This window comes from Ruditapes philippinarum, unplaced genomic scaffold (assembly GCF_026571515.1).
Source record: "Ruditapes philippinarum isolate M1 unplaced genomic scaffold, ASM2657151v2 ctg1090_1_1_1_1, whole genome shotgun sequence".
In the NCBI taxonomy this organism is placed as follows: Eukaryota; Metazoa; Mollusca; class Bivalvia; order Venerida; family Veneridae; genus Ruditapes; species Ruditapes philippinarum.
Window position 1 is genome coordinate 86,983 of NW_026852440.1, and position 13,018 is coordinate 100,000.

Sequence of the window (13,018 nt, forward strand, 5' to 3'; positions counted from 1 at the left end):
GCCATTCGAAATCTTGTACTTTCGTCATCACTACCTGAAGATCAGGAAGACATCATACTGTTAATAGCAAGCTCGACGAGCTGGCCCGAAGGGCCTGCTAGCAAAACGAGCTTTACGGTAACGCAAGTATATACCTGCTAAGTGATGGTTTTGAAAACTTATGTAAAATTCTGTTGTTTGGGGTTTTTGCAAAATAATGAGATTTTTGTTTCAAAAATCTGATGGAAACCTACCTTACTGCAATTCAAAATGGCAACATTTATCAATGACATAAAAAGCAGATTCAAATAATGGCCAAACTGGAGAGCCAATCAAAATTCCCAAATCTTATAATAGCCGAGTAGAGTCCGTACTTTTGCATAATGGCCTTGTTTTATGTTCATAATATCGTGGTGAACTTAATATTTGCCTAACATTATAAAAAATGCCTTATATTGAAAACATAATTTGTAAAAAGTGATATTTGCCACTTAAGATTAATACACTGAGATGTAAAGTCCTACTTTAAAACAAGTATAGATGCGGACATTATATTATACTACTTATTCCTCTTATGAGTCCAAGTGTTTTCTCAATATGTCTTAAGTTTTTCAGCGAAAAAGTCCTCTTGCTCAAGTAGATTCTTACTAACGGTGACTTTGCACCTAAACTGTATCTGAGATACAAAAACTTATTCATATATATTTATTTCAATGAACACTTCAGAAATAAAAACAATTGTTTTCTATAATTCTTTGTAACTTGGATTAAAGCATTTACAGGAAAAAATCGTTTTGTTTCTGTTATAGTCATAAAAATCACTGATAATCATAATTCACTTATTATTACAAATTACTGATTACTACAAACCAGTAATAATCTCAAGTCACTGATAACCGAAAAACAACTAATTATTACAAATAACTGGTTACTACTAACCAGTTACAATTTCAGAATAGTAATAACCACAAACCTCTAATAATTTCAAATTACTGATAACCACAAACCTCTAATGATTACAAATCACTGATAACCACAAACCTCTAATAATTACAAATCACTGATAACAAAAAAAACAAGAAATAATTACAGATAACTGACAACTACAAATTATAATTTCAAAACTCTGATAACTACAAACCACTAATAATTGCAAATCATTGATTATTACAAATCACTGATAAATTATTTGTTATTACATATCAAAAATGATTTTAAATATGTGGTAACCACAAATCACTAATAGTTATAAATTACTAGTTATTACAATTCACTTATAATTACAAATCAATGATATTCACAAATCACTGGTTAGTATCAATCACTAATCAATGCAAATCACTTGCTTTTATTAAAACACTTTTACCGTTATTTTGTACTTTGAAAAAAAATAGTAAAGACGCTTATCAGTGTAATAATATACATGTATGTCTTTTTTATCAGTGTTTTTTTCCTCACTTTTTCATAAATGAGAATTTTAGTCATTTTGCTCTATCACTGGATATCTGTGTATATGTACTTTTTTGACGGGAACTTTGCCCACTTTGCAGAGGTTGTACCTGTAAATTCTGTCCCTGAATAATAAAAAGTATGCATCATAAAATCATTTATATTCTAAGCAACGAGCTTGATTTTTTATGCCAATATTTCTTTTTATGTATTTATATTTTACAAAACCATCATAATTTAGAATTTCTGATGAAAATACACTGTTATTTTAATATTTTGATAATGAGTCATGTTTTCTTATCTTTTATGGGTTAAAACAGATGAAATAGTTCTCTTTCAATCTTTGATACGTTCCTGACAAAAAATTACTTACATATAGTAATTACTATGAATTGACACTACTCCAGTAATAACTTTTCCAGAAGGTACATAAAAGCTTTGGACGTTATCAAAACTGTTAGTCCAGTCAGTTAGTTCGCATGAATGGAGATAAATATCTGAAATTCAAAGGCACATTAATTTATGCTTCATAAACGATTACTTTTTTTACTACTCATAAGCGGTGTCCCGAAAGTCCGTGATAAATCTTATAATAGACAGTTCATTTCTAACGCCAGTACATAATTATTTAACCATATGACCTATAAATTTATTTACTTTACATTACACCATTTATCAAATAGACTCTAGTTACTTGAAAATTCTAAATATTAATGACCCAGGCCTGAGTTTCTGGCGTCTGCATCTTGTTTTAATAGGCTTGGATAAATTACATGATGATAACGTCATAGGAAAATTCTGTTTAATTCAGAAAGAAACGAGAAACAGACAAATGAAAACATCTGATAGAAAATAGGATAGTTAAAATGGTGACGTCCGATCGAAGAATGTGAGATGCGGCGAACAGTTATTCTGTACTGAAATTCGGGATAACTTTCCAACTAATACATTGAATAGAACAGCTTAGCAACATACTTCAACAAGATAAATGAATAAATGACATGAACGAAAGCAGAGTTTTGCATCCCCGGGGGTGAAAATAAGAAAAAAAAGAACAGGAAGAACAATTTCCGCCTCTTATTTCCCACAGCTAGAGCTGGTGTTCATGTGACGAGGTCGGAAGTGCAATACTAGAGAAAAGAATGTCTGCCACCCAAACACTTTAAAGGTAGACTAACAACCACGCGTTTAAAGTCTGATATTGACGATTCAGGGTTAATAAAAAAGATTATGTTTATGCCTTGAATGCCACGGAGTTTACTTTCAGAAAGCACTTTAACGTTTTGTTTGACGTTTGTCGTGCTCCGCGATACACATAGTTGCCATGGTATTTATGCCATCATTTTAAAGTTTGTTGATAATTTTGTAAATTTGTGAAATAGAGGATATTGAATGAGTGTATGTTTAAAACTAAATTTATTGAACGAGAACAAAATCATAATCATTATGTGAGCCTCTGGTAAGTATTGAATCTACACGAATATAACATTATATTACCCCTCACTTTTTTCGTAATGCTAATTTCCCATAGGCCTCTGGGAGTTATTTTTACTGTAAATGCAAGTGTATCACGTGACTAAGAATTTTGTACTGTTACATAGGTAACAGTATTTTTTAACAGTATGAAATCTGGTCACGTGGTCTATTTTCTAAATAAAATGAAATAAAATGGCCGCCATTTTTTCTCGATTCATTCTTATTTTCGACGTTAAACACCAATAGGACATCAATTTCTTCTCTGGAGTAACTATGACACTCATAAAATTTAGTTGTTTGCCACCTGGTGTGCTTTTCGCGTATAAAATATCTTTTTGTTGAATAGTCAAAAAGTGAACATCCGTTTACAACGAAAGTATTCGCAATGTAAATAATTATGTGTCAAACTGGAACATGCAGACGATTTAAGCATGCAACAAAGGATTATTTTACAATTTTAATCAGTGAAACGTTACAGATATGGTGGACAGACATAGGATATCATCGTTATTTTGTCAAAAACCGTGCTTAGAATATTCTGGAAACAGAAAAATCAGATTTCACAGATCAAAACCGTGTAAATGGGTTAGTGTTTTGTTTTCTAAATAAAACCTAGCTTATTGTATGTTTATGATTTGTAGGCTACGCCTCGGGTAACAGTATTTTCGTCGGGATGATATTTTTACTGTTACCCACAAACCCATGTGTTATTTATATATTATTACCCCTCACTTTTTTCGTAATGTTAATTTCCCATAGGCCTCTGGGAGTTATTTCTTACTGTTAATGCAAGTGTACCACGTGACTAAGAATTTTTGTACTGTTACATAGGTAACAGTATTTTTTAACAGTATAAAATCTGGTCACGTGGTCTATTTTCTAAATAAAATGAAATAAAAATGGCCGCCATTTTTTCTCGATTCATTTTTATTTTCGACGATAGGGCATCGCCGAAGTAACTATTACTCTCATAAAATTTAGTTCTTTGCACCCTAGAGTTCCTTTCGCGTATAAAATATCTTTTTGTTGAATAGTCAACCGGAAACATCCGTTTTCAACGGAAGTAATTGTAATGTAAATAATTTTGTGTCAAACTGGAATATGCAGACAATTAAAGCATGCAACAAAGATAATTTAACAATTTAACTAGTGAAACGTTACAGATAGATTTGGTGGACAGACATCAGTTAGGATATCATCGTTATTTTCTAAATGCACTTTGTCAAAAACCATGCGAAGAATATTCTGGATGCAGACGGATCAGATTTCACAGATCATAACCTTATAAATGGAGTTAGTGTTTTGTTATAATAATAAACCTAGCTTATTGTATGTTTATGATTTGTAGATGTCATCATTTGCTTAAAGAAATAAAAGAAAAAGAAAACTTCTCAAGTGCCTAAAGTACACTTAAAGGACAGTTTAGTTATTGTTACTCTTGGTTTTTTTGTTACAGTTAGATTTAGTTGACAATTTCAGATCATCACAGTATTTTTGTTTGGGGTAATAAAATAAATAACACATGGGTTTGTGAGTAACAGTAAAAATATCATCCCTCGTAAAAATACTGTTACCCTCGGCGTATTTTCCTCGGGATGATAATTTTACTGTTTCCCACAAACCCATGTGTTATTTATATAATATTATTCTCGCTATTTTGGACTAAATTTAATACTCCGGTCTTACGTCAACTTAGCTGTTAGTCAGAAAATGTAATGCGATATAAATGCAAGAAGTATTGTTAAACAATAAAGTACACTTAAAACTTAAAAGGTAAGGACAGTTTAAAATTAGTTATTGTTACTCTTGGTTTATTTTTTTTACAGTTAGATTTAGTTGACAATTTCAGATCATCACAGTATTTTTGTTCGGGGGTAATAAAATAAATAACACATGGGTTTGTGTGTAACAGTAAAAATATCACCCCTCGTAAAAATACTGTATTTTCCTCGGGATGATATTTTTACTGTTACCCACAAACCCATGTGTTATTTATATACTATTATCACATATTCAAAATCAGAACGGTTTACAGTTTAAAAGCGTATTTTTTCCAATTTCATATTTCAAAGTCTAACGTTATATTATTATAGACGTTGAAATATGATTTTTTTTTCAAAACGGTTTATATTAAGTTTTTTTGATATGTATGATCAGTATCAATGTTTACTTGAATATCCGCAGCAATAAAATCTCCATTTTCTGTCTTCCGTCGAGTCATCATGTACACTTATCATTCCGACAATATAACGATTTGCAGAACAATGGAAAGCAAGCAACTCATCAAGTTTATTTTTCCAGGAACCTGTAACATAACTTCAAACTTTTTACAACATTACCTCCAGAGGAAAATATTAGATATTTAACCAAACGGCTAATTGACATTTGCAACACAATTAACAGTAAACATTTAAATGTTTATAGTCATTGACCGAACCTGACATTCGGATTCAAACAACATAAATAGAATGAATGGATGGATGAATGGACGGACGTACTGACGGGCGTCCGGCTGGCGGACGGACGGGCAGATTTTCATATTTAATTTATACTAGATAAAACTGATGACTGATACTGTTTCGGACTACCAGTGACATCTTGATATATAGATTGTCATTCAGTGCGCATGATTAACAGGAAAGCGAAAATACGATGGTGTCGATGGTTAATCCCCCCTCCGCCAAAAAAAAAAAAAAACAACAAAAAAAAAAAAAAAAAACGATGATGAAAAGTCAAATATACAATGGTGAGAAACTACGATGGTGAAAGGTCGAAAGTAGTATTGAAAACACGATAGTTTATCGACTTTGCACCATCGTGGTTTCGTTATTTCGCCTTTTCACCATCCTACGTTTGACTTTTCATTCATCATATTGATTTCGTTATTTCAACTTTTAACCATCGTAAGTTCGTCTTTTCGTTCTTTCGAGTTGTGTGTGTGTGTCGCGATGATGCATTCTTTTATTTATATTATAAATATTCAGTAACAAGTTCCTTGGTTTCAATACATTCTGAATATGTCTAATTTGAATAAAAGAATGAATAAACTATGAAATAAAAAAATAAAAGTATTTTTCCCAAAAAAGAGCAGACTGTTTTTTTAAAGACACTACGGTCATCCTTGAGAAACATTTTTTAGTCACAGAAAGTTATTGAAATCAATGAAATTCGTTTTAAATAAAATTCTTATTTGAATAAAAGAGTGAATAAACTATGAAAGGGAAGCTGCGGTCCCTAATACAAGTTACATGTAAGTAAAGTCGGTTCTTTCTTTAAAATAAACTTCCATTTTTTAAATGACACTTATACATTCATATTGTGACCACAATTATGATACAACATATCTACTGTGTGCTAAGTCAGAAAAAGTTTTATGTTATATTTACAAAGAACCTGTGTAGAAATTGTCAATATTTTCTAATATCAAATTTGAGCACAGTATATATCTTCAATAATGAATTTAAGTTAATAGTAAATATTCTCTAAATGTATGTAAACATTTACATGAAATGGCTCAAGTGTTTGTTGAGTGATCTATTTCACAGCACAAGTGCTCTTACTGTAGATAAAAATAAAATTCTAAGAACTATTTTGTTTCTGACCGAATATACATGTATAGTACACTTGAAAACAACCCTTGTCTTTTAATCGAAAAACTGCACGTAAGGCAAGTATATAAAATCACGGAAATCTTTAATTTCAATACGCGGTATTATATGTATAGTCATTCAACACTTTACATCATTTTTTTGTTTTTTTTTTATTTGGGGGGGGGGGAAGGGGGGAGTGGCTGGGGACTGAAAATTACAACACAGTTAAGATATGGCGACTCTAAGCTTTATTGATGGACAAAGGCCTCGGGTACTCTTCAGTGTTTTATTTCAGGCAGTAACGGGCAACTGAGTAGAACCACCGACGTTACGTAAGCAAACTACATTCATAGCTTCCTCACATTTAAAAACCTAAAGTCACTGTCGGGAATTGAACCCACAGCGGTCAGGGAAAAGTGGTTTGGAGCCAACGACCTTTAAGTTAACCACTCGGGTACGTACGCCCCCATAGTATGTCTATATCATTTAATATAGATTATGGTATACATGTATATGGCACTCTCACGCAAAATGAAAGACGTCATAAAGTTCTTAGTTGTTGAAATCCACCTAGTTGTTAACAAGGTGCTTATTTCTACAGTTATCAAATTTACCTGTAGAATCACAATATCTGGATCCTTCTGCATACGGAACAGTGGCACAGCCAATATCAAAAGTCCTGTCTTCATAATAAGCATTATGTGTGCTGTATATGGACTTGATAGCCTAATAATTGACAAAAGTACAAATCTGTTAAATACATTTTTCTGTATTGTAACATCCAAAAATATACCTTATCCCTCCCCACAAATAATATTTTTCACAAATTAATCCCATAGTCGGTTGCCCACGGTATATATTCCGTACAAACTACATACCGTGGATAACTGACGATTAATTAACCCGTCAAACTTTTTTGTTCACATGTACTACATATAGACCTATATGTTATTATATTGATTTTATAAAAAAATCACAATTTATATCTCCTCCCTAAAGTTTTATTGCAAATGATGATTACCATATGTGAATATCGTTAACGCATTTTTATAATTGTTTTGAATATTTTACTTTCTTTTAGGAAATGTACGTGGATTGTTAGTGCCGTTTGCGAATTACTGTCTTTACTTCACAATATGCCACTTTACATGCATTTTTAAAAATGTTCACGAAAATAAGCAAGAATCTGGAGGCATGCACGCATGCTTCTTTAAGGTCAAAATTATTAAACTTACTTCATTTTGACTTGAGCACCGGAAGTCAAGGCGTCCATCCATGTTGTTCTCATAATTGCGAGCCTCTGAACAAGCAATACAAATGAAGACCACAATGACAAAGACAAAGTTCCTCCTCTGACTTATCTGTGATATGTATTTATACGATATATTAATATCTAAAGGCACATTATGCTTCAGAAATATATATAAATATTTTTTTTTACTTCTTAAGACAGGGCAAACATGAATTTCATAATGTTAATATAATGGTTTTTAGATGGTTACCTTAATGATGTGTCCTAAATATAGCAAAATGTAAAAAAGCATATATCGTAGTATTTTGACTTGGGTACAAATTCACCATAATTGTACTTATTGCCAAAAAAAGCAACAGGTGAAAAAGAGATTGAGCAGGTAATTGGCCAATGAGTTACTGTTTGGATATTATAAAAGTACACCAAAATTTAAGAGCTTAAAACTTGAGAAATAAAAGTAAAAGCATTTCTGGGGCATAATGGGCCTTTAAATAGCGATAAAAAATGAATAAATCACATACTTTTAGGTCATTTTAGGAGATACACTGAATCGATAGAGAATAATGTATCATGGTGTTGACATTTAATGCATTTTAACACGCATACTACATCATAGAACCAATTTTGTCCAATTTTGTAATAAATGATTTATCACTTTTCGATTAACCGGTAAACATTTTTATTGTATATACACAAAATATCAGACAGACAAACACCAACTTATAAACAAGAGGTATCTTTAAAAAAGATACTCGGCCGAAGTAAAACTGGTTAATTGCATATATAAGTTCTTAGTTTTCCATGCAAATTCATATAGAAATGTTAGCAAAGCTTGCGTAACAACGACTAGAGTTATTAATCTTAAAAAATGGAACGCTGTTAGATGTATGTGTTTCTTGTTTCGGTTAGTGAACTCAATTTCTAACACCAACAGGACTGATTTTGAGAATTTGGCTCTCTATAAGATGCTAGAGGCATTTTGTAGTAAAAGTGGTATCTTGGTGTATTTTACCTATTTAAAGTATGCTGAAAATACTAATTAGAAAACCTTGATCTTGACCATTGAAATGGCCATTTAAAATGACCACTAAATGGCCGCCAAATTTCTTTATCACAATTTTTATATGGATGATATATCAAATAAAACTTTTAAGGAAAGGAAAAGCCTAAAATTTGTCACAAAGCATGTTTAGGTAAAAACTAATGAGATAAATAAGATAATAACAAATAAGGCATTTAAACATAAAAGACTAGAATGTAAGAGATAGTCCCTACTCCTTTGAACTATCACTATATTTAGGGTTTACGCACCGAACACTACACTCTTCCGTGCCTTTTTTGCTAGATATATAGTTTCATGTATTTTATCTTGCACTTTATGCAGTTGTCAGATGTTCTGTTATCGGTCCTTTCTCTGCTTTTCTGTTATCGGTCGTCTCTTCGTTCTTCTATTATCGGTTCTCATCTTCGTTCTACTGCGTTCTTCTGTCATCGGTTCTCGTCTCTATTTTTCTGTAATCAGTCTTGGTCTCCGTTTTCTTGTTAATTCTTCTGTCATCGGTTCCCGTCTGTTATCGGTCCTAGTCTCTATTTTTCTGTTATTAATCCTATTCCTATGTCAGTTCTTCTGTAATCGGTCGCTGTCTCTGTTCTTCTGTTATCAGTCCTCGTGTCTGTTCGCTTGTTGTCAGTTCTTCTGTTATCGGTCGACATTTCTGTTCGTTTGTTGGCAGTTCTTCTGTCATCGGTTCTCGTCTCTATTTTTCTGTAATCAGTCTTGGTGCTTCTGTGATCGGTCCTAGTCTCTATTTTTCTGTATAATCAGTCTTGGTCTCCGGTTTCTTGTTATCATTGCTTCTGTAATCGGTACTAGTCTCTATTTTTCTGTTATTAATCCTTGTCTCCGTTGTTTTGTTGCCAGTTCTTCTGTTACCGGTCCATGTCTCTGTTCGCTTGTTGTCAGTTGTTCTGTTATCGGTCCCTGTCTCTGACTTCTGTTATCGGTTCTTGTCGCATTTCTCTGTTGTCAGTTCTTCGTTATTGGTCGTGACTTTCGTTTTTCTGTTAGTTCTCGCCGCAGTGCTCTTGATCTTCTGTTATTGGTCGTGATCTTCGTTCTTTTGTAATCGGTCCTGGTCTCGCTTCTTTTGTTGTCAGATGTTCTGTTATCGATCCTGTCTCTGCTTTGCTGTTATCAGTCGGCTCTTCGTTCTTTTATTATCGGTTTTCGTCTTCGTTCTTTTGCGTTCTTCTGTCATCGGTTGTCGTCTCTATTTTTCTGTTATTAATCCTTGTCTCCGTTGTTTTGTTGTCAGTGCTTCTGTTACCGGTCCATGTCTCTGTTCGCTTATTGTCAGTTGTTCTGTTATCGGTCCCTATCTCTGTACTTCTGTTAATGTGTGCTCGTCTCTGTTCGCTTGTTGTCAGTTCTTGTCTACGTTTTTCCTTCTGTTATCGGTCGTCGTCTTCGGTCTTGTACTTTCGGTACTTGTTTCCTGTTCCGTTAAGGTCTTCTCTTCTTTCTATCGTTGCCGTCATGCTGTGTCGATGTCCTGGTTTTGTCAGTCTTATAGTCTTTATTCGTTCCGTGGAGTAGCGTGGGATCGAACTCACGACCCCTTGATTCGTAGGCAGACAGTGTTACCACTGCACCATAGCGCCCGCTCTGAATAATAACCAATTTTGAAAGTCCTTTATACATTAAATACTATTTCAATGGCTAACAAAGGGTGTATTACAATTATATTTTAACACCTCTACTATGTAGCCAACCCACGTGACTTTTATATATGGTCAAAGAAAATATAACTCGATTTAAGTAATATTTTTATAAATAACATTGCTGTTACTTTAAGATATCCTGAAATTTTATTGGAGGGTACCCGGAATTTTAAAGTATATCAAATGATGTGATCATCTTCTTGTAGAATTTTCTCAAAACTGTGATTGAATTCCAAAATTTTCGAGAGCTTCCATGGTATAGCAAGTACACGTAGCAATCTCCAGGTTTCAGACATTTTATGACTCGATGAAAATATGGTGTTGTTATTGTTGTTGTTTTTTTTAACTTTAACTTTAAATTTCAAATTAAATCGTCACTTATTTCTAAACAAGATGGTAAACATTTGTTGTTTTCTGTATTTTGTTATAATTAAGAATGTGATAAAATATACACTTCTAAGTTTATGACGACTTTTTAATATTATCGATTATCCATCGTATACCTTAATGCAGTTATAATTGAATCTAAAAAATGAATTATGCAGATATTATTTTCGGCGGAAAACAACAAATACAAACAAAACTCTAACATGCAGCATACATGTGTAATGTTCACAATGTGCTGAAAACAGCTCTTTATTAATTTCAACATTTCAGCAAGTGACACATTTTATAAAAGAATGGGACAGAAATTTAAAAAGTAGGATTGTAAATTTGTAAGTTGGATATTTTTTACCTAGTTTGCTCAACACTCAATTAACACATTTTTATATATAAACCTGGGGAGAAAACAACTTTCATAGATTGAGATAGAGCCATAATGTCGTAGATATTTGGGTTACAAAATTTTTTTGATCCTGATAATGTTTTAAGAAGGATAAACATATTACAAGCTTATATTCTTAAAATTTTGTACTGCCTTATTTCATTTGTTTAAATACGTGCAATTATGTAATTATTATGTCTTTAGTTAGTTTCTGGAGAAAAAGCTTAATGAAGGTGGTATCTTTTATTTTATAGATAAATTTTATAATGTGTCAATTGTCGCCTTTAAAAGAAGATTGTTGTGAGATTTTGCAAATTAATCCCAATAATTTGAATTAGGAACAACATAATTACTTTTTACACCACCTGAATTGCTTATTTGTAGTCTTTTTTAATTATAACCTTCAATTAGAATTACTCATTGAAAATTACATACTATCGTTAAGAAATTAATGGTAAATAAGATTTATTTGTATTGGAATTTTAAATTGTTATTAAAATTTTATTCAGTTGGGCTTTAATAGAAGATTTCCAACTAAGTTATGTTAAAATATAATAAGTTACAGTACCAACAAGGGAAAATTCTTAAGTAAGTATTCCTTAAGCTAAAGTGAAAATTATACTTTTGATAATATTCATTGGAATAGTAATAATGTATATTTCATCGATAAATTCATAATCATCATAAAAGAATAAATTAAAAAAAACAAAAATTAATTGTTAGTGAAAGTCATATCTGCTAAAAATGTAAACGTAATCCGCAGTAGCACAGCCGGTTAAGTGATTGACTGATGTGTGAGAGGTCTATGGTTCGATTCCTACTGTTGCCTTTTTTTAGACCTACTGTTTTGTTGTTTTTTTCTTTTGGGGGAGGGGTGCGGTATATCTTTTAAAACACTTTTTTTCTTTGTTTGTGTTGTGTTTATGGCATTGGAATGGTATTTTTGACATTACAAAATAATCTTTCAATAATTTTAAACCATAATACCATAATAAGTGCAAAATATATGAAAACAAAATGAACAACTTAAAAAAGTGATTGCTATAAATAATTTTGAAAATTACGGAACACCTGAAGTGACATTTTCCATACTCCCGGAATTGAATTTGTTTTTACGAGGTAAAAATTCCCAATTAGAAATATTATTTCGTTTTAATGAAATATAAAATCTTAATTAAGAAATATTGATTCGTTATTACGAAATATTATTTCGTAATTACGAACTATTAATTTCTTATTACGAAATATTTATTCTTTGGTAATATTTATATAGAAGGATTGAATCTAAGTTTATTGTTAAATATAAGTCAAGTAAACAAAACATAAAAAGTGATTTTTTTTTTCAATCTTAGACGCGCTAGTAAAACAGTACTGTAAATAACTGTTAATTAAGCCATTAGGCTTATAATCGTTATATTTGGTGACCAATCTCATTAAAATCAGATCATATTGAATAATCATTTGATTTTGACAAGAATAATTAATTGCATCATATTGTATCATAGCTTAATTTAATGATCTATTTTAGTTTTTTAAGCGGCCATTTTAAATTGACCTTTTGAAGGTGAAGGTTTATTTTATTTTCTTGGTATCCACCCTCATCGTCTTCAGCATACCCATATTAGGTTAAAACACTCAAGATATTACTTGTACTATAAAATGCCTCTAGCATTCATATTTTCTTAAAATCAGTCCTGTCTACTACGCAGTCGGTCAGGCAATTTTTTTTATAGATACTTGATAAATATGCAAAAATATATAAAAAGTAATATGAAATTAGGCAAA

General features: G+C 31.7%; 1 protein-coding gene across 2 annotated transcripts in view; it reads right to left on the reverse strand.

Annotated features, from left to right (window-relative positions):
* Nucleotides 1-669: 669 nt before the first annotated feature.
* Nucleotides 670-13,018, reverse strand: part of LOC132760366 (hemagglutinin/amebocyte aggregation factor-like) — a 14,668-nt gene continuing 2,319 nt past the window's right edge. The window contains exons 2-6 of one of the 2 annotated variants that reach the window (XM_060752354.1): nucleotides 7,730-7,855; nucleotides 7,109-7,220; nucleotides 5,075-5,209; nucleotides 1,802-1,925; nucleotides 670-1,553 (exon numbers count right to left, since the gene is read on the reverse strand). In XM_060752354.1, the coding sequence (XP_060608337.1) occupies nucleotides 1,457-1,553; nucleotides 1,802-1,925; nucleotides 5,075-5,209; nucleotides 7,109-7,220; nucleotides 7,730-7,855 (594 nt within the window). In that variant the 3' untranslated portion in view covers nucleotides 670-1,456. The remainder of the gene's footprint in view (nucleotides 1,554-1,801; nucleotides 1,926-5,074; nucleotides 5,210-7,108; nucleotides 7,221-7,729; nucleotides 7,856-13,018) is intronic. The other variant, XM_060752361.1, reaches the window with a different exon arrangement.